At 47.7% G+C, this 26,284-nt stretch overlaps 3 protein-coding genes across 4 annotated transcripts in view; 2 read left to right on the top strand and 1 right to left on the bottom strand.

Moving 5' to 3' along the window:
• The window catches only part of TNFAIP8L1 (TNF alpha induced protein 8 like 1), a 155,099-nt gene that overhangs the window by 107,678 nt on the left and 21,137 nt on the right, over positions 1-26,284 (bottom strand). The window lies entirely within an intron of this gene.
• On the top strand, positions 67-20,839 carry LOC310668488 (procathepsin L-like). The gene is made up of 8 exons (XM_083421838.1): positions 67-321; positions 4,098-4,235; positions 8,692-8,814; positions 13,080-13,238; positions 16,403-16,627; positions 16,722-16,881; positions 18,995-19,109; positions 20,620-20,839. Exons 2-8 carry the CDS (start codon positions 4,107-4,109, stop codon positions 20,717-20,719), a joined length of 1,011 nt encoding a protein of 336 aa, XP_083277964.1. The 5' UTR covers positions 67-321; positions 4,098-4,106; the 3' UTR covers positions 20,720-20,839.
• Positions 23,125-26,284, top strand: part of MYDGF (myeloid derived growth factor) — an 8,593-nt gene continuing 5,433 nt past the window's right edge. The window contains exons 1-3 of the mRNA XM_083421986.1: positions 23,125-23,334; positions 24,657-24,707; positions 26,061-26,122. Of these exons, the coding sequence (XP_083278112.1) occupies positions 23,155-23,334; positions 24,657-24,707; positions 26,061-26,122 (293 nt within the window). The 5' untranslated portion in view covers positions 23,125-23,154. The remainder of the gene's footprint in view (positions 23,335-24,656; positions 24,708-26,060; positions 26,123-26,284) is intronic.

The raw sequence follows: 26,284 nt of genomic DNA, 5'->3' as shown, positions 1-26,284 counted from the left end.
GCAACGCAGAATTTCCCCCTTTCGTTTTTCTTAGAAACGAAAATGTGCAAGCTGTAGAGTTTTAAGTTTGCTGAGCCCAGCGACCCAACCTTTCCGCTGGCGACTTTTCTTCTTGTGACCAAGTCTCGCCGTTTCATCCCCGAGATGTTGTGGTTTCTTTGGGGGGGTGGGATGAGGACTCCAATAGATATGTCATTTGCAGGGACTTTATAAAGCCTCTTTAGAAAAGGGGGCCCCTGCATTTTCATCTTCCTCTTTCATGGAGAAGCACCAGGAGGTTCAAACAAGAAGCTTTCTTTAAATCCTTCGGTGGAGAGAGAGGTAAGATTTGTGTGAGGGGGGCCAAAGTAATTTGGGGGGAGGGCGGGGGTAGGATCAGACTGCCATGCATACCTTTGGGCTCTGTCTGAAGACTAACATCTACTGCCTGCTTCGACCTTAACACAGCCAATTATCATCTTTCCCTGCAAAACAGTGCTGTGAAGTTAGAGAGGATGTTGTTTAGTCGTTTAGTCGTGTCCGACTCTTCGTGACCCCCTGGACCAGAGCACGCCAGGCACTTCTGTCTTCCACTGCCTCCCGCAGTTTGGTCAAACTCATGCTGGTAGCTTCGAGAACACTGTCCCACCATCTCGTCCTCTGCCGTCCCCTTCTCCTTGTGCCCTCCATCTTTCCCAACATCAGGGTCTTTTCCAGGGAGTCTTCTCTTCTCATGAGGTGGCCAAAGTCTTGGAGCCTCAGCTTCAGGATCTGTCCTTCCAGTGAGCACTCAGGGCTGATTTCCTTCAGAATGGAGAGGTTGGATCTTCTTGCAGTCCATGGGACTCTCAAGAGTCTCCTCCAGCACCATAAGTCAAAAGGATCCATTCTTCGGTGATCAGCCTTCTTTATGGTCCAGCTCTCACTTCCATACATCACTACTGGGAAAACCATAGCTTTTTCTATATGGAGCTTTGTTGGCAAGGTGATGTTTCTACTTTTTAAGATGCTGTCTAGAGAGGATAGATTTGCAATTAATGCAGCCCTGAATCTCCTGCTTTGATTGTTGTTGTTTTTTTAATAAAAATTATCATCCACACAGTTACAAAAACAAATTAACCGAAAAAGCCTTGAAAACAAAAACGCAAAATACATAGCAGAAACAAAAGTGCCAAACTTAATCCGTTCCAGAAGTCCATTTGACTTCTGAAATGTTCAAAAACCAAGGCGCAGCTTCTGATTGGTGTAGGCGCCCCGGAAACAATAGCCGACAGCCGCATCGGACGTTCGGCTTCTGAAAAACGTCCAAAAACTGGAACACTTCTGGGTTTTCGGCGTTTGGGAACCAAGGCATTCGAGAACCCAAGGTACCACTGTACTGAACATAGAATCATAGAATAGAATCATAGAATCATAGAGTTGGAAGAGACCGCAAGGGCCATCGAGTCCAACCCCCTGCCAAGCAGAAAACACCATCAGAGCACTCCTGACATATGGTTGTCAAGCCTCTGCTTAAAGACCTCCAAAGAAGGAGACTCCACCACACTCCTTGGCAGCAAATTCCACTGTCAAACAGCTCTTACTGTCAGGAAGTTCTTCCTAATGTTTAGGTGGAATCTTCTTTCTTGTAATTTGGATCCATTGCTCCGTGTCCGCTTTTCTAGAGCAGCAGAAAACAACCTTTCTCCCTCCTCTAGGTGACATCCTTTTATATATTTGAACATGGCTATCATATCACCCCTTAACCTCCTCTTCTCCAGGCTAAACATACCCAGCTCCCTTAGCCGTCCCTCATAAGGCATCGATTCCAGGCCTTTGACCATTTTGGTTGCCCTCCTCTGGACACCTTCCAGTTTGTCAGTGTCCTTCTTGAACTGTGGTGCCCAGAACTGGACACAGTACTCCAGGTGAGGTCTGACCAGAGCAGAATACAGTGGCACTATTACTTCCCTTGATCTAGATGCTATACTCCTATTGATGCAGCCCAGAATTGCATTGGCTTTTTTAGCTGCCGTGTCACACTGTTGGCTCATGTCAAGTTTGTGGTCAACCAAGACTCCTAGATCCTTTTCACATGTACTGCTCTCAAGCCAGGTATCACCCATCTTGTATTTGTACCTCTCATTTTTTTTTTGCCCAAGTGCAATACTTTACATTTCTCTGGCAAGGATGGTTCTAGAGAGGTTCTGCTACTGATGTTGCCAGAAGTTTGCCTTTATTTTACCGGAGCAGATCCCTAGTCCAGTGGGAACCAGCACTGGGAATTTGGGGAAAGCTGCCACAGAAGCACAATAGCTAAAAGTTCACCATGGGGATACGGACAGGCCATAGCTCAGCGACAGAGCACCCGCTGGTTCAATCCTCGCTGCCATCTCCTGGAGAGGGGCTGCCTGCCAATGCAGACAAGGCTGAGCTGAATGAACCAATGGCAGGGACAGACTCTGGTAATAGGATGCCCTGAAGGGAGTACAAAATTTTCTTCAAAAATATTTCTTATTTTCACAATGATTCATTTGGTTACATTTGCTTTTTTAATGGATCTTCTCAGTAGGTACCCGTATAAATATAGTGGGTTTTTTAAAATTAAAAAAAAGCATTGTTATTCCTAGACAATGCACAAAAGGGACATTTCAGCTTAAAAGCAAACAGCAAAGCAGTGCTTTTTCTTCTGTGACTGAGAAAGTCTGAGCTCGTGTACATGGAATCTTACAGAAGTGGATTTAGGGGAGTATGATACATACATATATAATATATAATATATAATATATAATATATAATATATAATTAATATATATATATATTTATTAAATTTTCTTTTTTACAATTTGAAGTACTCATTTTTACATCCATAAGTTTTCCATGACTTCCCTTCCTCTCTTTCCATGGTTCATTTTGCACAACATAAACCCCTGCGTATTTTACATAAACGAAACTGTTCAGTATTCTATTATTACATCCATCCAAACTTATTTACACTGTTGAATTTATCTTAATGATACCCACCTTTTCAAATACAGCCCCCCCCCATATATTTACCGTATTTTTTGCTCTATAAGACTCACTTTTCCCCTCCTAAAAAGTAAGGGGAAATGTGTGTGCGTATTATGGAGCAAATGCAGGCTGCGCAGCTATCCCAGAAGCCAGAACAGCAAGGGGGATTGCTGCTTTCGCTGCACAGTGATCCCTCTTGCTGTTCTGGCTTCTGAGATTCAGAATATTTTTTTTCTTGTTTTCCTCCTCCAAAAAAATAGGTGCGTCTTATGGTCTGGTGTGTCTTATAGAGCGAAAAATACGGTAATAAACGTTTTCCAATTTTCTTGTTCTCTTATTCTATATATGTTAGGTCCGCAAGCTGCGCAGATTCCATCAGCTTAAGTTGCCATTCTTCTTTAGTTGGGACCTCGCTCGTTTTCCATTTTTGGGCTAACGAAACATGGGCCGCAGTAGTGGCATACGTAAATAACCTTTTTTGACATCTGAGAATTTCTATCTGAGTTATTCCCCGCAAAAAAGTACTCTGCTTTTTGGGGGGAAGTACATTTTAACATTTTTTTTTCAGTTCATTATGAATTGTTTCCCAATACAGTGGTGCCCCGCAAGACGAATGGCTCGCAAGACGGAAAACCCGCTAGACGAAAGGGTTTTCCGTTTTGGAGGTGCTTCGCAGGACAAATTTGTTATGGGCTTGCTTCGCAAGACGAAAATGTCTTGCGATTCCTGGGGTTTTTCCCCCGCTCCCCACCCCCTTTTTCTAAGGCACTAAGCTGCTAATAGGCTTTTAGCAGCTAATCCGCTAATCCCTTAAGCCTTTAATAGCCGCTAACAGCTGCTAAACCGCTAATAGCGCTAATCCGCTAATGGGGTTGCTTCGCAAGACGAAAAAACCGCTAGACAAAGAGACTCACGGAACGGATTCTTTTCGTCTTGCAAGGCACCACTGTATTCTTTTACCCTTTCACAGGTCCACCACATATGGCTATATTATTATTCCTATTTTGCACCCCCTTGGCTCAGTGACCAGTGTAGGAGAACGGCCCACACTGCTGTAAATCTGGCACTGCCAATCTTCTAACTTGGCACAAGGCAGCTGCTTATGACTCTGAGCATTGCTTTCCTAGGTAAAAAACATGCTTCCGATCTCGGCGATGGCACTGACCGGACTGGTCCTGCTGAGGACTGTCAGCGCAGTGCAGAATCCGACCCTGGACAAAGCCTGGGGAGACTGGAAGAGAGCCCATTCTAAAGAATACAGCGAGGTGAGTTTTCTCTGGCATGTCTAAGACTGGCAGTGTCTTCGCGCCTCTGAAATTCTGGCACCTTGGGAATTCGTGTGCCCCCAAGCATGTGCAGAGTGCCATTCCAGAGGAGAAGAAGAAGAAGAAGAAGAAGAAGAAGAAGAAGAAGAAGAAGAAGAAGAAGAAGAAGAAGAAGAAGAAGAAGGGGAAGGGGAAGGGGAAGAATTTGTTATTTATATCCTGCCCATCTGGCTGGGTTTCCCCAGCCACTCTGGGCGGCTTCGAGCAGAATATTAAAAGACAATGATTCAACAAATATTTAAAGCTTCCCTAAACAGGGCTGCCTTCAGATGCCTTCTAAACGTCAAATAGTTGTTTGTTTCCTTGACATCTGGTGTTCCACAGGGCGGGTGCCACCACCGAGAAGGCCGTCTGCCTGGTTCCCTGTAACTTCACTTCTCACAGGGAGGGAACCGCCAGAAGGCCATCGGAGCTGGACCTCATTGTAGGGGTGGATGGGGGTGGAGACACTCCTTCAGATATACTGGGCTGAGGCCAATTTAAAGGTCAGCACCAACACTTTGAATTGTGCCTGGAAACGTACTGGGAGCCAATGTAGGTCATTCAGGACGGGTGTTATGTGGTCTCGGCGGCCGTTCCCCGTCACCAGTCTAGCTGCCGCATTCTGGATTAGTTGTAGTTTCCAGGTCACCTTCAAAGGTAGCCCCACGTAGAGCGCATTGCAGTAGTCCAAGCGGGAGATAACCAGAGCATGCACCACTCTGGTGAGACAGTCCGCAAGCAGGTAGGGTCTCATCCTGCATACCAGATGGAGCTGGCAGACAGCTGCCCTGGACACAGAATTGACCTGCGCCTCCATGGACAGCTGTGAGTCCAAAATGACTCCCAGGATGTGTACCTGGTCCTTCAGGGGCACAGTGACCCCATTCAAGACCAGGGAGTCCCCCACCCCCGCCCACCCCCTGTCCCCCCAAAACAGTACTCCTTTCTTGACAGGATTCAACCTCAATCTGTTAGCCGCCATACATCCTCCAACCGCCTCCAGACACTCACACAGTACCTTCACCGCCTTCACTGGTTCCGATTTAAAAAAGAGGTAGAACAAGACACAAGGGTAAACCAGCTCTCTGTATGGGCATAGGAAATGCCTTTCCGGTTCTGTGGAAGTCACAATCCGATACCGGTCTACTCAAAAGTAACTCGGTAAGGCTTAATCCCAGGGAAGATAGTATTTCTTCAGACTGCACATATCAGGAAGTAGAGCCAGCCACCAACTTGCATACATTCCAACATTTATCCAATGAATTTAGGGATAATAATAATAATAATAATACAGTGGTACCTCGGGTTAAGTACTTAATTTGTCCCGGAGGTCTGTACTTAACCTGAAACTCTTCTTAACCTGAAGCACCAGCTAATGGGGCCTCCTGCTGCCGCCGAGCCGCCGGAGCCCGATTTCTGTTCTTATCCTGAAGCAAAGTTCTTAACCTGAAGCACTATTTCTGGCTTAGTGGAGTGTGTAACCCGAAGCGTATGTAACCCGAAGCGTATGTAACCTGAGGTACCACTGTAACAACAACAACAACAACAACAATAATAATAGTTATTTTATTTATACTCTGCCCATCTGACTGGGTTGCTCCAGCCACTCTGAGTGGCTTCCAACATATATTAAAACATTAAACGTTAAAAAACCTGTCCCTATCCAGGGCTGCCTTCAGATGTCTTCCAAAGTGTTATGTACTGAAGTTCTCACCCTGGGCCAGCAGGGGGATACTGTAGATAGTTATGCAAATGAAGGATCAAAAAGTGACGTTCAGTGATTGGATAGTTTTGTATACAAATGAAGGATCAAAAAGTGACGTTCAGTGATTGGATAGTTTTGTATGCAAATGAAGGATCGAAAAGTGACGTTCAGTGATTGGATAGTTTTGTATGCAAATGAAGGATCGAAAAGTGACGTTCAGTGATTGGATAGTTTTAGAAAATGTCAACAGTTACAATTGTTCTGGAGCTCTATATAAGCAGACTGGCTGAACCCTCCAGTTCAGTTCTGTTCTGACATCTGAATAAAGAAGAGCTGTTTGAAGAATCGCTGTGTCGTCTGCTATGTTCGCCCACAACTTAACACAAAGCTTGTATCGTGCCTGTTTGCGCCCGCTTTCCTCGAATGAGTCCATTTCTGTACACGCCGGTTGTTTGGAGAGCTGCATTGCCAAAATTCAGGGAAGTGGAAATTTTGCAGAACAGCAGAGTTTCGGTTCACATCTCAATTCGAGAAGTGCAAATGGGCCAGTTTCCTCATTAAAGTGCATCAAATTCCCCCTCCATCTCTGCTGCTAACACTACTTCTTGAGAGGAGGGGAGAATTCAAGGGCCATATTGTTATGTACTGAAGTTCTCACCCTGGGCCAGCAGGGGGATACTGTAGATAGTTATGCAAATGAAGGATCGAAAAGTGACGTTCAGTGATTGGATAGTTTTGTATGCAAATGAAGGATCGAAAAGTGGCGTTCAGTGATTGGATAGTTTTAGAACGTTGCAACAGTTACAATTGTTCTGTAGCTCTATATAAGCAGGTTGACTGAGCTCCTCAGCCAGTTCTGTTCCAGCTTACAAAATAAAGAGCTGCTTTGGAGAAATCGCTGTGCCGTCTGCTATGTCAACCCACAACTTAACAAATATCAATTCCAAACTCTTTCTTGTTTGGCGATCCCTCGTAGCTGAGTGGGGATGTAGGTTTCTGGGCGGGAGTTAACCACAGGGAGGGTTTGCCAAGCGTGCCTTCCTCTTAGCACGTTTCTCCCTTGCATCCTGAGTTCGAGTGTCTTCAAAGCCCATGACACCTTTGGTAAAGGCTGTTCTCCAACTGGAACACTCACAGGCCAGTGTTTCCCAGTTGTCAATGTTTATACTACATTTTTTTGGATTTTCCCTGAGACAGTCTTTAAACCTCTTTTGTTGACCACCAGCATTACGCTTTCCATTTTTAAGTTCGGAATAGAGTACAGAGGTACCTCAGGTTACATACGCTTCAGGTTACACATGCTTCAGGTTACAGACTCCGCTAACCCAGAAAGAGTGCTTCAGGTTAAGAACTTTGCTTCAGGATGAGAACAGAAATCGTGCTCCAGCAGCGTGGTGGCAGCGGGAGGCCCCATTAGCTAAAGTGGTGCTTCAGGTTAAGAACAGTTTCAGGTTACAAACGGACCTCCAGAACGAATTAAGTACTTAACCTGAGGTACCACTGTAGTTGTTTTGGAAGACGGATCATCAGGCATCCGCCCAACATGACCAGTCCAACGAAGTTGATGTTGAAGAATCATCGCTTCAACACTGGTGATCTTTGCTTCTTCCAGTACACTGACATTTGATCGCCTGACTTCCCAAGTGACGTGTAAAAAATTTCAGAGACACCGTTGATGGAACTTTTCGAGGAGTTGGAGATGGCGTTTGTAAGTGGCCCATGTTTCACAAGCATACACAAGTCTCCACCCCCATCGTTCTGCCCGGACACTGAGCTCCAGCTCTGAGGGCCTTCTGGCGGTTCCCTCACTGCGAGAGGCCAAGTTACAGGGAACCAGGCAGAGGGCCTTCTCGGTGGTGGCGCCCGCCCTGTGGAACGCCCTCCCATCACATGTCAAGGAAATAAACAACTATCTGACTTTTAGAAGACATCTGAAGGCAGCCCTGTTTAGGGAAGTTTTTAATATGTGACATTTTAGTGTATTTTTCAATCTTTGTTGGAAGCCGCCCAGAGTGGCTGGGGAAACCCAGCCAGATGGGCGGGGTACAAATAATAAATTATTATTATGCCCCACAGAGGAACTTACGGTCTTCAAATAAAAACATCTTGAAGGTCCCAGGCCACAGAGAGGTTAGGCTGGCCTCAACCAGAGCCAGGGCTTTTTCAGCTGCGGCTCCAACCTGGTGGAACGCTCTGTCACAAGAGACTAGGGCCCTGCAAGACTTGACATCTTTCCGCAAGGCCTGCAAGACGGAGCTGTTCCACCAGGACTTTGGTCAGGGTGCAGCCTGACTCCCTCCTTTGGCAATCTTTACAAAACTTTAGTTTATGGTTGCCATCAATCTTGAATTTGATCCTAATTAATTTTTTATAATGTTTTATAATGTTGCACTATTTTAGTGTTGTTTGCCGCCCTGTGCCTGGCTTCGGCTGGGGAGGGCGGGATATAAATAAAATTTATTATTATTATTATTATTATTATTATTATTATTATTATTATTATACAGTAAAGTTGGTAGTGCAACAGCTTTGCAAACAAGCATTTTGGTTTCCCTGCAAATGTCCCGGGTCCTCAAACACTCTGCACTTCAATCGGGAGAAAGCTGCGCTCTCAGAGCTCAGGCAATGCTGGATTTTGGCAAGGCCACTCGCCACGATGAGGTGATGATCCAGCGAGTGAGTCCAAACTCTTTATCGGGTTCCTTGCAGGAGGAAGAACCTTTCCGGAGGGCTGTGTGGGAGAAGAATCTACAGATGATTGAAGAGCACAATTTAGAGGCTTCCAAGGGGATGTACACCTATGAGCTGGGCATGAATCACCTTGGTGACTTGGTAAGTGGTCCATCGTGGGGGTCAGGTGGGATTACTATGAGGAATTATGAAAATATGGAGCAAGCCATTGTGTCTACAATGAAAGCATTGCGTTGACTGGGCTTGAGTCATTTGACATGATTTCTGATCGAATCGCACAAACCTCTGCCATTTTCTTTCTCTTTTTTTAAAAAAATAATATTTATTAAATGTTTTATAGTTATAGAAAGAAAAAAGATAGAGAAAAACAATACATAGATTCAACAGACAATACATCAACAATGAAAAAGATACAATACAACAATACAACAAAAAAACCAAAAACATTTAGATACACAACCAAGTTTCATATCCATATCTTTCATTTGCTTATTTCCTCGACTTCCTCGCACCTCCCTTTTTTGTATTCTAGTTCAAATTAGCTGGTTCAACAAATCCTTTCCCTCTTCTGCAATTTTTGTTCTATAATTTATCCTAACACAATTTAACCTTAAATTTTCCACTTTGACACATTAAGAATTAATATTCATATAGTTCTTACGCGTCTACTAAAACCATATAACTTCATTCCAATATTCTTCTAACATTCATTAATTTTGCAATATTTCTGTAAATATACTTTAATTTTTTTCCAATCTTCCTCCATCGACTCTTCTCCCTGGTCTCGGATTCTGCCAGTCATTTCTGCCATTTCCATGTAATCCATCAGCTTCATCTGCCATTCTTCCCGGGTGGGTAACTCTTGTGTCTTCCAATACTTTGCGATGAGTATTCTTGCTGCTGTTGTGGCGTACATAAAAAAAGTTCTATCTTTCTTTAACACCAATTGGCCAACCATGCCCAGGAGAAAGGCCTCTGGTTTCTTCAGAAAAGTATATTTAACTACTTTTTTCATTTCATTATATATCATTTCCCAGAAGGTCTTAATCCTTGGGCACGTCCACCAAAGGTGAAAAAAAGTACCTTCCGTTTCTTTACATTTCCAACATTTGTTTTCGGGCACCATTTTCTTTCTCTGCCTGACAGGCACATATAAGCATTCTAAAACACAGACTGGTTGCTTCACCAGGCATCCTGAGCCATAAAGATAGTAGGTAACTTTGATGTAGATTTTGTTAATCTTTAGGTAGATCTTAAGGGCCAGGAAGAGAGTTCACAAGGAGATGGTAAAAACTATATTTCATTGCCACCCTTCGTTTCCTGTTTATGACCTCCGGGATTTGCTAAATGCATTCCGCATTCCTCCTTGATTCCTGTTTTATTTACCTGGACATGTAAAGTAAAGGTAAAGGGACCCCTGACCATTAGGTCCAGTCATGGCCAACTCTGGGGTTGCGGCGCTCATCTCGCTTTATTGGCTGAGGGAGCCGGCCTACAGCTTCCGGGTCATGTGGCCAGCAGGACAAAGCCGCTTCTGGCGAACCAGAGCAGCGCACGGAAACGCCGTTTACCTTCCCGCCAGAGCGGTACCTATTGATCTACTTGTACTTTGACGTGCTTTTGAACTGCTAGCTTGGCAGGAGCAGGGACCGAGCAACAGGAGCTCACCCCATCGCGATGATTCAAACTGCCGACCTTCTGATCGGCAAGTCCTAGGCTCTGTGGTTTAACCCACAGCGCCACCCGCACCTGGACATGTATGCATGCTCAAAGTAGTCTTTGTAGTTAAAGGGATTTCAAAAGGATTTCTCTGATCTAACTTTGTACCCACGTGGTAGGTTTTTTTTTTTAAATGCTCAGAGGAAATCTGATTGGTTCCTACAAGCGCTGTGCTATAAGTTCTTTTGTTAATAAAAGGGACCTGGGCCAGGGTGTGACAGATTATTATTGGCACTCCTCCCAGAGTCTTGCTGGTCAAGCCCCATGTACCGTATTTTTCGCCCTATAGGACGCACTTTTTCCCCTCCAAAAATGAAGGGGAAATCTGGGTGCGTCCTATGGGGGAAATGCAGGCCCCTCTTGCTCTCCAGGCTTCAGGAAGACATCCACAGTCTAGGCAGCCCTGCGGGAGGTCCCCGCAGGGCTCCCCACGCTGCGGATAGCAGCCTGCCGCCTGGCGCGAGGGGCGCCCTGAAGCAGAGCGCCCCTCGCGCCGGGCAGACATCAGCCAGCCCCACAAGCTCGGGGGACAGCAGGGAGGCGCAGCGCCGCCATCCCGCTGTTCCTCGACCTGGTTTGGTTTCCCTGACCTGCTTTTGGGGGTGAAATAAAGGGAAAATTTTTTTCCTTTATTTCCCCCCCAAAAAACTAGGTGCATCCTATGGGACGGAGCGTCCTATGGGACGAAAAATACGGTATATTTTATTAATCAGGGTCCAAATCATTCCTTCACCTTCGGAACACAACAGTCCATACATTGGGCAGACTTTTCTGCATTCATTCCAGACGGGTTGTTTATGGCTGTGGTCAAGCTCCTCCTTGGGGAAGGATGATAGCATCTGCCTTCCATGCATAGAATCATAGAGTTGTAGAGTTGGAAGGGACCCCAGCGGTCATCTAGTCCAACCCCCTGCAATGCTGGAATCTCAACCAATGCATCCATGGCAGATGGCCACCCAACCTCTGCTTAAAATCCTCCAAGGAAGGACAGTCCACCATCTTCAAAGGGAGACCGTTCCACTGTCAGAAAGCTCTTCCTATCTTCTTGACGTTCTTCCTGATGTTTAGCCAGAATCTCGTAATTTGAAGCCGTTGCCTCGATTTCTACCCTCCAGAGCAGGAGAAAACAAGCTTGCTCCATCTCCTCCGGAGAGCCAGTGTGGTGTAGTGGTTAAGAGCGGTAGTCTCGTAATCTGGGGAACTGGGTTCGCGTCTCCGCTCCTCCACATGCAGCTGCTGGGTGACCTGGGGCCAGTCACACTTCTTTGAAGTCTCTCAGCCCCACTCACCTCACAGAGTGTTTGTTGTGGGGGAGGAAGGGAAAGGAGAATGTTAGCCGCTTTGAGACTCCTGAAGGGGAGTGAAAGGCTGGATATCAAATCCAAACTCTTCTTCTTCTTCCATGTGACAGCCCTTAAGATATTGGAAGTTGGCACTCATATCTCCCCCCAGTCTCCTCTTTTCCAGGCTAAACATACCCAACTCCTTCGACCGTTCCTCATAAGGCTTGGTTTCCATACCCTGGATCATCTTGATCACCCTTCTCTTCACACCTTCCAGCTTATCCACATCCTTCTTTAATTGTGGCACTCAGAACTGGATGCAGTATTCCAGGTGTGGTCTGACCAAGGCAGAACAGAGTGGGACTGTTACTACCCTTGATCTGGACACTAGACTTCTGCTGATGCAGCCTAGAATAGCATTACATATTTACAGGCCTGCCTCTCCTGGTCTGCCCCGCAGAGGACCTTAAGGTCCATGAATAATCATAGTTTAGAGGTCCCGGGCCCTAAGGAAGTTAGATTATCCTCCACCAGGGCCAGGGCCTTCTCAGTGGTGGCTCCGACCTGGTGGAATGCTCTGTTCCATGAGACCAGGGCCCTGCAGGATTTAACTTCCTTCCGCAGGGCCTGTAAAACAGAGCTATTCCGCCTGGCTTTCAATTTGAACTTAGCTGGATCTTTTATTTCCCTTCCTTCCCTCCTCCTCCCCTTTTTATGAAGATTACTCACTCTGGGATCCCACAGCTAATTTTCCCCTGGTCTCTTCGCTGGCCCAAATAGGACTACAGTGGTACCTCGGGTTACATACGCTTCAGGTTACATACGCTTCAAGTTACAGGTTCCACTAACCCAGAAATATTAGCTCAGGTTAAGAACTTTGCTTCAGGATGAGATCAGAAATCATGCTCCAGTGGCGCGGCAGCAGCAGGAGGCCCCATTAGCTAAAGTGGTGCTTCAGGTTAAGAACAGTTTCAGGTTAAGTACGGACCTCCGGAACGAATAAGTACTTAACCCGAGGTACCACTGTAATTCAGCCAGCTAGCCCTGGTGATCATCTAATGTTTATTGGATGGATTTTCTCCCTAAATTGATTTTTGAATTCTGAATTTATTGTTTTATACTGTATATACTGTATAAGTGTTTTAAATTTGTTGTTAGCCGCCCTGAGCCCGGTTTTCTGAACTGGGAAGGCGGGGGTATAAATAAAAAAAATTATTATTTATTATTATTAGCTTTTTTTGCTGCTGCATCACACTGTGGGCTCATGTTAAGCTTCTGGTCCAGTAAGGCGCTCATATCCTTTTCTTAGGGAGAAAGAAAACGCCCACCGCTCAGGTCACAAGCCAAGAGCATCTCTAAGGAGATGAAATAAGCTTTGATATGGACTCTGCTTTTCTTCCCCAGATGCAAGAAGAGTTTAACCAAAAGCTGAATGGCTTCCGTTCAGACATAGCTGAAGAAGATGGTGACGACGAGGCCCTCTTCGAAGATACTGACACCCACGAGACACCCAAGCATGTAGACTGGCGCACCAAAGGTTATGTCACCCCCATAAAAGACCAGGTGAGTTGGCAGCAAATTGGGAGTGTTCAACTTGGACCTGGGAGCCTGGGGTTCAAATGCTCTTACCACGTGTCGGTCACTTGTTATCTCCCAGCTTGCCTTACCCTCACAGGGCTTTTGTGCCGAAAGAGAGGAGGCCGGGCCTCATCCTGTATAGAATCATAGAATCATAGAGTTGGAAGAGACCACAAGGGCCATCGAGTCCAACCCCCTGCCAAGCAGGAAACACCATCAGAGTGCTCCTGAAATATGGTTGTCAAGCCTCTGCTTAAAGACCTCCAAAGAAGGAGACTCCACCACACTCCTTGGCAGCAAATTCCACTGTCAAACAGCTCTTACTGTCAGGAAGTTCTTCCTAATGTTTAGGTGGAATCTTCTTTCTTGTAGTTTGGATCCATTGCTCCGTGTCCACTTCTCTGGAGCAGCAGAAAACAACCTTTCTCCCTCCTCTATGTGACATCCTTTTATATATTTGAACATGGCTATCATATCACCCCTCAACCTCCTCTTCTCCAGGCTAAACATGCCCAGCTCCCTTAGCCGTTCCTCATAAGGCAATGGTGGTGGTGCCTGCCCCCCAATACTGTTGTTGTTGTTTAGTCGTTTAGTCATGTCCGACTCTTCATGACCCCCTGGCCCAGAGCATGCCAGGCCCTCCTGTCTTCCACTGCCTCCCGCAGTTTGGTCAAACTCATGCTGGTAGCTTCGAGAACACTGTCCAACCATCTCGTCGTCTGTCGTCCCCTTCTCTTTGCACCCTTCATCTTTCCCAACATCAGGGTCTTTTCCAGGGAGTCTTCTCTTCTCCTAAGGTGGCCAAAGCATTGGAGCCTCAGCTTCAGGATCTGTCCTTCCAGTGAGCACTCAGGGCTGATTTCTTTCCGAATGGAGAGGTTTGACCTTCTTGCAGTCCATGGGACTCTCAAGAGTCTCCTCCAGCACCAGAATTCAAAAGCATCCATTCTTCGACGATCAGCCTTCTTTATGGTCCAGCTCTCACTTCCATACATCACTACTGGGAAAACCATGGCTTTAACTATACGGACCTTTGTTGGCAATAAAAAGGTCCGTATAGTTATACAAAGGTCAGTATAGTCCCCAATACTAGATCTTCCTAATTCTCAGCTGGCCTTCCCAGCTGGTGGTCTCAGTCTTGCAAGGGCTTCCTTTGTGCCCAGCATTGAGTGTCTACAAATGTTTAGTTTCCACTGTTTAGAAGAAGAAGAAGAAGAAGAAGAGGAATTTGGATTTGATATCCCGCTTTATCACTACCCGAAGGAGTCTCAAAGCGGCTAACATTCTCCTTTCCCTTCCTCCCCCACAACAAACACTCTGTGGGGTGAGTGGGGCTGAGAGACTTCAGAGAAGTGTGACTGGCCCAAGGTCACCCAGCAGCTGCATGTGGAGGAGTGGGGAATCGAACCCAGTTCACCAGATTACGAGACTACCGCTCTCAACCACTACACCACACTGGCTCACACTTTAGAACAAGCACTTTAAATGAATTTATAACTTCCAAGGTGATTGTGTTTTCTGCTGAACAGACTGGTGTTGGAGAGAGCGCGAGCACAAAAAGGTTAATACACAAAAAATAATAATAGTGTGCTCTTGGGAATCAAAGCACCTTCTATAATTCTATCGACCAAAACTTTTAATATACCAATTCTCGTATACTGTTAAGTTTCCTACAAAAGACTTGTAGTATGTTCCCTATAAGCTCATTCGAATGTTTAACTAACTTCCCCTAAAACCTGCGTGGCGGCACTGAGAGGATGCACTGACGCCGTATATTTAAAGTCTGAATTGAGATCGATCTTAACCTGTCATGGCCACCTGATTAGTGAAAAAAAATGTTATTCATCCATCCACCAGGAGTTGTGAACAGTTCTGCAAAGCCAGTATCAACAGGGACAGCTAATTGTGGATCTGGGAAATTCACAAATGTCCTTTAAGTAATCTGAAATAGTAATTTGCGGTATAATTGAGCCGCCCTGGGAGACCAGAAAATTACAGCTGTTATGTATTAAGAGGTCTGTGTTTGCCTGAGTCTGGACTAAGGATTCTGAGCTCCTGTGTTCTGATTCGATACTTGATGTCCAATCACAAAACATTTCAGGATTTGGGCCTCTGCCATTGGCCCTTTAACTCTGCGTCGTGATTCGCAGCTTGGAAGTTTAGACAGCCAATCATGTTGGGAGTGGCCCAGGAATGTATATTAGCGGTTGCTTTGCCCCTGTTTCCCAGTTATGTAGTTCAATAAAGGTTCTTGCTGTTATCACTGTGTCTTGCCTTGTGGGAACCCACCAATAATAATAATAATAATAATAATAATAATAATAATAATAATAATAATAATAATAATTTATTATTTATACCGCGCCCATCTGGCTGTGTCTCCCCAGCCACTCTGGGTGTCTCCCAATCACGTTAAAAACAATACAGCATTAAATATTAAAAACTTCCCTGAACAGGGCTGCCTTCAGATGTCTTTTAAAGATAGGATAACTGCTTATTTCCTTGACATCTGAAGGGAGGGTGTTCCACAGGGTGGGTGCCACTACCGAGAAGGCCCTCTGGTTCCCTGTAACCTCACTTCTCGCAATGAGGGAACTGCCAGAAGGCCCTCAGAGCTGGACCTCAGTGTCCGGGCTGAACGATGGGGGTGGAGACACTCCTACAGGTATACAGGACCGAAGCCGTTTAGGGCTTTAAAGGTCAGCACCAACACTTTATATTGTGCTCGGAAATGTACTGGGAGCCAATGCAGATCTTTTAGGACTGGTGTTATGTGGTCTCGGCGGCCACTCCCAGTCCCCAGTCTAGCTGCTGCATCCCGGATTAGTTGTAGTTTCCGGGTCACCTTCAAAGGTAGCCCCACGTAGAGCGCATGGTAGTAGTCCAAGTGGGAGATAACCAGAGCATGCACCACTCTGGAGAGACAGTCTGCGGGCAGGAAGGGTCTCATCCTGCATACCAGATGGAGCTGATAGACAGCTGCCCTGGACACAGAATTGACCTGTGCCTCCATGGACAGCTGTGAGTCCAGAATGACTCCCAGGCTGCGCACCTGGTCAGGACCTACACTTCAACAATACCCCATGGAGGGTTGGCCCCTAACCCAGATCCCGACTGCTGGATCAAGGAGCTTCCCATTTCCCCTGCAGGGCGATTGTGGCTCTTGCTGGGCATTCAGCGCCACCGGTGCCCTGGAAGGCTTGCATTATAAGAAGACCCGCAAGCTGGTTTCGCTGAGCGAACAGAACCTCGTCGACTGCTCCTGGAAGCAGGGAAACCAAGGCTGCAACGGAGGGTACATGAACTGGGCCTTCAAGTACGTCTGGCTTAACAAGGGGATCAACTCTGAGAGGACCTATCCCTATGAGGCCGAGGTAATGTGGGAGAAGGGACCTGCCGTTCTGCGACCGCGGGGCGTGGGCCGACGCTCAGCCAAAGCTCACGTCCCCAATGGCTCTGTCTTGGCAGGATGGGCCCTGTCGGTTCAACGCCTCCGACCGAGCGGCAACATGTACTTCTAGGGTCAAGATCCCGAAGAGGAACGAGACAGCCCTGGCGCGAGCTGTGGCGAAGGTGGGCCCCGTTTCCGTCGCGGTGGACGCAAGTACCTTTATGTTCTACAAGTCGGGTAAGTTAACCTTTTTTTGATAGGAAGACAGGCTGTGCTCCCATCCTTATATTGTAGCCTGTCAGACCTTTCCCATTCGTTGGGTCTGCGTTGCTCCCGGGAGGGAGGAAGGGAGTCAAGAGACACCGAGGATGATTCAGAGAAAGAGTTTATTTCTGCTTTCCGAAGCAGCAGAAAGGCACTGTGTGATTGGTTCAGAGCAAGCACACTTAAAGAACAGTTACATACAGCCTATACAGTGGTACCCCGCAAGACGAATGCCTCGGAAGACGAAAAACTCGCTAGACGAAAGGGTTTTTCGTTTTCTGAGGTGCTTCGCAAGATGGATTTTCCTAAGGGCTTGCTTCACTAGACGAAACGGCCCTGCCTCTAGTGTCATGGCGACGGTCACTGCACGCACGCTCGCTTTCCCGCTCCTCCAGCTCCCTCCCACCTTCCAGCTCCTCCGGCCTTCCGGCTGATGGCCGAACTTCCGGATGCCTCGCACCGCTGCCCACCCCCCTCGCGCGCTCCCCTCAGCCAGCGTTGCAGCCAGAGTCACGCTCCTGACCCCCGCCGCCCTCCAGCAGCCGCGTCACGCGGTGGCCACAACGAGCGGGTGAGTCTGAGGTACCGGCTGCGGCAGCTGTCCTGCTTCTCCCCGCCCCTCCCCGCCATTGTTAGTGTTTAAATGCAGTGGTGCTTCGCAAGACGAAAAACCTCGCACAACGAAAAACCTCACGGAACGAATTAATTTCATCTTGCGAGGCACCACTGTATTCTCTTTAGGTCCCCTTTCCCCCTCCCCAGGAATCCAGCCTCATGAGTCTGTACACGTAAGTTTGCATCCTTGAGCATGAATAGAAATTGTTTCTGTACTCTTATCTGGCACTCCTGGCGCCATTCCCGGGGTCTGTGCGTCAGCGTGGTCAGGATAGTTACAACCGGTAAGATAAGTTGGATGCGCCATCCCGTCTCTACTCGGGACTGACAAGGCCATCTATTACGCCTTCATGGACTGATAAAGGAGAAGGCTTTGTTTATTCAGCTGGTTTGTGTTATACAGCTCAAGCTAATGCATTTTAGCTAATTAATCCTCAAAGAAAGAATTTGGGAAGGTTTGGGGCCTAATTGGGGTGACTACACAGTCAGGTTTGGGTAACTTGTCCCTTCAATGTCCTGGTGGATCAGATTAGCAATAACTCACAAGGTGCCAGTAAGTTGACTCTTTATTCAAAAAAACAAAACAGCTCAGGACTAGTGAGCACAACAACTCTTCCAGCAGATGAGGAACTTGTGAGGACATAAGGCACCCTAAGTCTCCTCCCCAAGTAATCTGAGTGTGACACGGCAGCTAAAAAAGCCAATGCAATTCTGGGCTGCATCAATAGGAGTATAGCATCTAGATCAAGGGAAGTAATAGTGCCACTGTATTCTGCTCTGGTCAGACCTCACCTGGAGTACTGTGTCCAGTTCTGGGCACCACAGTTCAAGAAGGACACTGACAAACTGGAAGGTGTCCAGAGGAGGGCAACCAAAATGGTCAAAGGCCTGGAAACGATGCCTTATGAGGAACGGCTAAGGGAGCTGGGCATGTCTAGCCTGGAGAAGAGGAGGTTAAGGGGTGATATGATAGCCATGTTCAAATATATAAAAGGGTGTCACCTAGAGGAGGGAGAAAGGTTGTTTTCTGCTGCTCCAGAGAAGCGGACACAGAGCAATGGATCCAAACTACAAGAAAGAAGATTCCACCTAAACATTAGGAAGAACTTCCTGACAGTAAGAGCTGTTTGACAGTGGAATTTGCTGCCAAGGAGTGTGGTGGAATCTCCTTCTTTGGAGGTCTTTAAGCAGAGGCTTGACAACCATATGTCAGGAGTGCACTGATGGTGTTTCCTTCCAACTCTATGATTCTATGAGATTTCTTTGCGGTCTCTCTTCGCTCCTCTCTCTTCATACCTCTTCTGGTCCTGTGAGACCAGCGTGGAGGGGAGCTGGTTGCAGCAGCTTGACTCAATGAGGGAGAGAGGGGCTTTTTCCAGGAACTTGAGCATGAGCCAGGGAGGGGACTTGCGTCATTCGCTGTTTAGCACCCCTGTCCCCCCACCATGACCGGCAACTCTTCCTCCATCAGGAATCTTTCACCACAAGGACTGTGAACAGATGTTGAATCACGGCATGTTGGCAGTTGGCTATGGCACCGTCAAAGGAGATAAGAAGATAAAGGAATATTGGATCCTGAAGAACAGGTGAGAAAGGGTGGCTAAGAGGATAGAGGAGGGAAAACCACATAGGTCACACTTAGGTCTTTGGGGCAAAGAGGCAAGATGGAAACGAGGGACAAAGAAAGATTCCCGAAACCGAGCCAGACCATTGGTTCAGCTAGCATACTCAGTACTGCATACACTGACCGGCAGCATCTCTCCAGGGCTAACAACAACAACAACAATGACAACAATTTATTGTTTATACCCCGCCCATCTGGCTGGGTTTCCCCAGTCACTCTGGGCAGCTTCCAACAGAATATTAAAATACAATAATCTATGAGACACCAAAAGCTTCCCTAAACAGGGCTGCCTTCAGATGTCTTCTAAAAGTCTGGTAGTTATTTTTCTCTTTGACATCTGGTGGGAGGGCATTCCACAGGGCGGGTGCCACCACCGAGAAGACCCTCTGCCTGGTTCCCTGGAACTTGGCTTCTCGCAGGGAGGGAACCGCCAGAAGGCCCTCCGAGCTGGACCTCAGTGTCCGGGCAGAACGATGGGGGTGGAGACGCTCCTTCAGATATACTGGACCGAGGCTGTTTAGGGCTTTAAAGGTCAGCACCAACACTTTGAATGGTGCTCAGAAACGTACTGGGAGCCAGTGTAGGTCTTTTGGGACCGATGTTATGTGGTCCTGGGGGCCGCTCCCAGTCACCAGTCTAGCTGCCGCATTCTGGATTAGTTGTAGTTTCTGGGCTACCTTCAAAGGTAGCCTCACGTAGAGCGCATTGCAGTAGTCCAGGCGAGAGATAACCAGAGCATGCACCACTCTGGCCAGGCAGTCTGCGGGCAGGTAGGCTTCAGGCAGGTGTCTTTCATGGCTCTCTGCTGGGGACTGAACGTGGCATGTTTACTACTTCTACCAACTTTCCCCTAAAAACAAAGGATTTCAGCCTCTATGGTTCTAAGTCAGGGGTCTGCAACCCGCGGCTCCGGAGCCGCATGTGGCTCTTTTACACCTTTGCCGCGGCTCCAGGGCGGATACTAGCGAGGGGAGGAGGCGCATTGTGCGCCCCGACACTCCCCAGTGTGGCGGGCGCTGTACTGGCTGTGACGTAGCATGGGGGCGGTGCGTGTGTTAGTCACGCACCGTCCCGACGTCACCTTCCCGCCTGCCTGCTACATTGTAAGGCGCATGTACGCTGGTCACTGTTTTGAAGGGGAGTGAAGAACACACACACACAAAAAGGTAACTTGTTAATTTAACGTTTATTTCTATGAGGAGGAGTAATTCTGAGGGGGTCAAACAAAGAAATAATAAAAAAGTGACAAAAAAGTTATTTTTATAATGATGAGTTTTGCGGCTCCCAAACGGGTCCAAGTGGCTCTTTTTGTCTTAAAGGTTGCAGACCCCTGTTCTAAGTCAAGGACAGAAACATTTGCATACCCCTGCCCCTTCATTTGCATAGCAGCACCCAGACTCCCGTTAGACTTATCGCCGCGCTGGAACAATTTGTTGCAGAGGCTCTCACCTGTTCTTCTTACCTTCCCACAGCTGGTCTGAAACTTGGGGCGAAAAGGGCTACATGCGACTCGCCAAAGGCTGCCACAATCAATGCGGCGTAGCGAGTGACGCCAGCTACCCCACTGTGTGACTTGCTGCGCGGGGCCACGATCCCTTCTTCCAGAGGTTCCCTGGTTTCAGGAACGACGACAAGCCTTTGAGGTGTCCCAACAGGGAAATAAATTAATAAAACAAATTCTGCACATATTAAGGCAGTCGCGAGTGAATGTGTGTTCTAGAGAAGCTTGCAGTTGGCTAGAACCAGTGTTAAACTTCTATTTAAAGAAGAAATCCAGACAAACCTTTTACAGCTGTTTTAATGGTTTTTAGCATCCTTGTTTGGGACGCGGGTGGCACTGTGGGTTAAACCACAGAGCCTAGGACTTGCTCATGAGAAGGTCGGCGGTTTGAATCCCCGCGACAGGGTGAGCTCCCGTTGCTCGGTCCCTGCTCCTGTCAACCTAGCAGTTCGAAAGCATGTCAAAGTGCAAGTAGATAAATAGGTACCACTCCGGCAGGAAGGTAAACGGCGTTTCCATGCACTGCTCTGGTTCGCCAGAAGCGGCTTAGTCCTGCTGGCCACATGACCCGGAAGCTGTACGCCGGCTCCCTCGGCCAATAAAGCGAGATGAGCACCGCAACCCCAGAGTTGGTCACGACTGGACCTAATGCTCAGGGGTCCCCTTTACCAGCATCCTTGTTGTGCAGCCATTAAACTCCCAGTCTTCACAAACTAGGTCAAAATAGGACGAGACAGACTTTGGTTCAAATCCTCCATGGGCCATCAAGCTCACTGGGTGACTGTGGGCTAACCACTCTCTCCTAACCCACCTCACAGGGTTGTTGTGGAGAGGGCTGATGCATGTATTCCCATCTCCTTGGAGGGAAAGATCGGATATACATAAATGATAATCATAATAAATTATTTACACCCCGCCCACCTGGCCGGGTTTCCCCAGCCACTCTGGGCGGCTCCCAACAGAATATTAAAATTATGATAAAACATCAAACATTAAAAACTTCCCTAAACAGGGCTGCCGTCAGATGTCTTCTAAAAGTCGGGTAGTCGTTTATCTCCTTGACATCTGGCGGGAGGGCGTTCCACAGGGCGGGTGCCACTACCAAGAAGGCCCTCTGCCTGGTTTCCTGTAACCTCACTTCTCACTGTGATGGAACCGCCAGAAGGCCCTCGGAGCTGGACCTCAGTGTCCGGGTTCAATGGTGGGGGTGGAGACGCTCCTTTAGGTATACTGGGCCGTTTAGGCCTTTCACCAACCCTTTGAATTGTGCTCGGAAACGTACTGGGAGCCAATGTAGGTCTTTCAATGTAGGTGTTATATGGTCTCGGCGGCTGCTCCCAGTCGCACAGAGATAAACCAACATAAATTGTCCAAAATAGAAGCAAGCATGTCTGAATTGGCTCTTGCTGTCTGCAGCCTGTACAGGGAGAGGAAGAAAACCAGCTGTCTTTCTGATTGCATTCCCTGGGTAGCCAGGCCATTCCTTGAGAACACTTTACAGCTCCTTATTTCAGCAGCCTTTTGTGAAAGAAGATACTGTATATATCCTTGTACCATAACAAAACAGTCCATGCAACTTAATTCAGTCATCCCCTTCTCCTTGTGCCCTCCATCTTTCCCAACATCAGGGTCTTTTCCAGGGAGTCTTCTCTTCTCCTGAGGTGGCCAAAGTCTAGGAGCCTCAGCTTCAGGATCTGTCCTTCCAGTGAGCACTCAGGGCTGATTTCCTTCCGAATGGAGAGGTTTGATCTTCTTGCAGTCCATGGGACTCTCCAGAGTCTCCTCCAGCACCATAATTCAAAAGCATCAATTCTTCGGTGATCAGCCTTCTTTATGGTCCAGCTCTCACTTCCATACATCACTACTGGGAATACCATAGCTTTAACTATACGGACCTTTGTTGGCAAGGTGATGTCTCTACTTTTTAAGATGCTGTCCAGGTTTGTCATTGCTTTTCTCCCAAGAAGCAGGCATCTTTTAATTTCGTGACTGCTGTCACCATCTGCAGTGATCATGGAGCCCAAGAAAGTAAAATCTCTCACTGCCTCCATTTCCTCCCCTTCTATTTGCCAGGAGGTGATGGGACCAGTGGCCATGATCTTCGTTTTTTTGATGTTGAGCTTCAGACCATATTTTGCGCTCTCCTCTTTCACCCTCAATAAAAGGTTCTTTAATTCCTCCTCACTTTCTGCCATCAAGGTTGTGTCCTCTGCATATCTGAGGCTGTTGATATTTCTTCCGGCAATCTTAATTCCGGCTAGGGAATTAAGATTGCAGAATTCCGATTGCAGAAGGGAGAAGAAACGTGCTTTCTATCTGCGCTCTTGGACGTGGGGGAAAAAAAGACTCGGCAGCAAAGGGTTAACCATCCTTCGCCCGCTGCAAAGATGGCCGCCGGGGCGTCAAGGAAAACACAACGCGCCTGCGCAGGCAACGCGAAGGACGCGGTTTGGCCCCCGCGGCTCGCCGTAGCCCCCGCCCATCCGGGTTTTTTCTCCCTCCAAAGATGGCGGCGCCCAGGTCGGTCAGAGCTCGGCGGCTTCGGAACGGTCTGGTGACGGTCGCCGCCTTCTTCCTCCTCCTCCCTCTTCTTCCCGCGGCAGAGGCCGGGGCCGAGGGGGACCAAAGCACGGCCGAGTTCGACGTGAGGCCCGGCGGAGCCGCCCACTCGTTCTCGAAGAGCCTGGTGAGAGCCGGACGGAGGTGGCGGCCGCTGGTTGGCTGAGGCGCGCCTGACCCGGCGGACGGGGCAGCGCTCTGATTGGCTGGAGCGAAGCCCCGGGCGTGGCCTCGCGGCGGAGAGGGCGGGGCGTGTCCCTTCGCGGCACCCGTAGTTAGGGGGAAACTTTGGTTCTGTTGGGCTTGGCACCTCTCAGCCTAGAAGTGTGTGCACTTCTCATTTCTGCTAGCTAATTAATTAATTAATTAATTATAAGCACACTCTTACCAATTTTTATTTCAATTGTTTCATTTTGTTGCTTGTTTATCGTTTTCATTGCATTTATTTATTTATTGCAGCAATTGCATTTTTTGCCTATACTTATTGCAGTAATTGCATTCATTTTAAGGGACGCGGGTGGCGCTGTGGGTTAAACCACAGAGCCTAGGGCTTGCCAATCAGAAGGTCGGCGGTTCGAATCCCCGCGACGACGGGGTGAGCTCCCGTTGCTCGGTCCCTGCTCCTGCCAACCTAGCAGTTCGAAAGCACGTCAAAGTGCAAGTAGATAAATAGGTACCACTCCGGCGGGAAGGTAAACGGCGTTTCCGTGCGCTGCTCTGGTTCGCCAGAAGCGGCTTGGTCATGCTGGCCACAGGACCCAGAAGCTGTACGCCGGCTCCCTCGGCCAGTAAAGCAAGATGAGCGCCGCAACCCCAGAGTCGGTCACGACTGGACCTAATGGTCAGGGGTCCCTTTACCTTTATTGCAGTAATTGCATTTTTTGCCTTTACTTCTTGCAGTATTTGCATTCCTTTATTGCGCATGTTTATTCATTTATTGCATTTACTTGTTGCGCATATTTATCTATCACATTTACTTTTTGCAGTAATTGCATTCATTTACTGTGCATATTTATTCATTTATTGCAGTGAATGCATTTATTTATTGCACGTATTTATTTATTGCAGTAATTGCATTTGTCTCCCACCTTTCCCTCCGTGGAGCTTCACGCGGTTCTCCTAACCCTCCTCATTTCACCCCCACAACAGCCCTTTGAGGTAGGGCTGGGCCGAGGGAAGGCAGTGACTGTCTCTCCCCCCCCCCCCAGTCACATCCAGAGAGCTCCATAGCTGAGTAGGGCATTTGAACCCTAGTCCAACACTCTATAACCGTTACCCCACACTGGCTCTGGGAGAGTTTTCATATGATATATTCATTATATTTTATATTCACACTTCAGTGTTCCTTTTCTCGCCTCCTCTCTTGATAACCTGTTAACCAGCGCTGTCCCATGGAAGAAAGCGCTGAGTGTTTTAAAACCCTCGTTTCTGTTTCTTTCTTTCCTTCAGGGAGACTACACCTGCACCTTCACCTATGCTGCTCAAGGTGGGACCAACGAAGTGAGTTGCACTAATCCTAAGGCCAATTTTGCTTAGGTTTTCTCCCCCAGCTACTGCCCTTAATTCTGAAGCTGGAGCGACACTCTTTAATTCTGTAAGGTGGAACACTTAACATTCTCCTAAACTCTTATATTTGGTGTGAGGCATTGCTGCCAGAGGCATTGGGAGAGGGGGAGAAATAATTTTTCCTCCCCACCTGCAGTGTATGTGTGGGGTTTTATGTCAGCATCACATAAATAGGTTCTTCATCTGTTCATTTAATAGTCTTCATTGCTGGTGAGAGAGATTGGGGTACCCAGAGCATGGTTGATTGGGGGCGGGCTGGTGTGGAGGACTCCTTGGTCCTGAATGGGGTAACTGTGCCCCTGAAGGACTAGGTGTGCAGCCTGGGAGTCATTTTGGACTCATAGCTGTCCATGGAGGCGCAGGTCAATTCTGTATCCAGGGCAGCTGTCTACCAGCTCCACCTGGTACGCAGGATGAGACCCTACTTGCCCGCGGACTGTCTCGCCAGAGTGGTGCATGCTCTAGTTATCTCCCGCTTGGACTACTGCAATGCGCTCTACGTGGGGCTACCTTTGAATGTGACCCGGAAACTACAACTACTACCTTTAAAGCCCTAAATGGCCTTGGCCCAGTATACCTGAAGGAGCGTTTCCACCCCCATCGTTCTGCCCAGACGCTGAGGTCCAGCGCCGAGGGCCTTCTGGCAGTTCCCTCATTGCGAGAAGGAAAGCTACAGGGAACCAGGCAGAGGGCCTTCTCGGTAGTGTCGCCCGCCCTGTGGAACGCCCTCCCATCAGTTGTCAAAGAGATAAACAACTATCTGACATTCAGAAGACATCTTAAGGCAGTCCTGTTTAGGGAAGCTTTAAATATTTTATTTAGGGAAGTTTTTAATGTGTGACATCTTAGTGTATTTTTGGTCTTTGTGGAAGCCGCCCAGAGTGGCTGGGGAAACCCAGCCAGATGGGCGGGGTACAAATAATAAATTATTATTATTATTATTATTGGTTGAATTTGGTAGATTGCCGTGAGTTTTATTTGTGTGTGAGACGGGGTGGGAGGTTGTTGGGCTAAATTAGCCATATTGATTTGTATCAATAAACTCCAGTTGTGGGGTTTATGTTGTTGTCTTGTTGGGCTGTGCATGTAATAAAAGGGAGCCACAATGGGGTGGAGACATTCTCTTTTGTTTGTCTCCTGCTGATTTCAATTTGTTGGTTAGCTTTCCTAGTAGCGGCTGCAGTTTGCTCACGGCTAGGTTTTATCTGATAGGCAGATCTTGCTTATCTGATAGGTAAGTGCGGGCCTAAATGCTGAGATTGACTGTTATTCCTTTTCCCTTCCAAGAAATGGCAGATGAGCATTGGGATCAGTGAAGATAACCTGCTGTTTTCCTGTTCCATCTGGAGGTGAGTAATAATAATTATAATAATACCTTTCCCACCCCGACCTGGCCACAGTGATCCATGCGACGGTCACCTCCAGGCTTGACTACTGTAATTTGCTCTACGCGGGGCTGCCCTTGAAGCTGTCCCAGAAACTCCAGTGGGTGCAGAATGCTGCAGCGAGGC

Source organism: Podarcis tiliguerta (genome assembly GCF_965153285.1).
Source record: "Podarcis tiliguerta genome assembly, chromosome: 18".
In the NCBI taxonomy this organism is placed as follows: Eukaryota; Metazoa; Chordata; class Lepidosauria; order Squamata; family Lacertidae; genus Podarcis; species Podarcis tiliguerta.
The sequence above is the reverse complement of the archived record's forward strand: the minus strand, read 5'-3'. Positions and strand labels throughout refer to the sequence as shown.

What these genes read in the sequence shown, in the direction of transcription:
- LOC310668488 (XM_083421838.1), top strand. Translation starts at nt 4,107, where the DNA reads ATGCTTCCGATCTCGGCGATGGCACTGACCGGACTGGTCCTGCTGAGG. An exon ending in CCTATCCCTATGAGGCCGAG is followed by an intron (nt 16,628 to 16,721) that starts GTAATGTGGGAG and finishes CTGTCTTGGCAG; the next exon opens with GATGGGCCCTGTCGGTTCAA. An exon ending in CTTTATGTTCTACAAGTCGG is followed by an intron (nt 16,882 to 18,994) that starts GTAAGTTAACCT and finishes TTCCTCCATCAG; the next exon opens with GAATCTTTCACCACAAGGAC.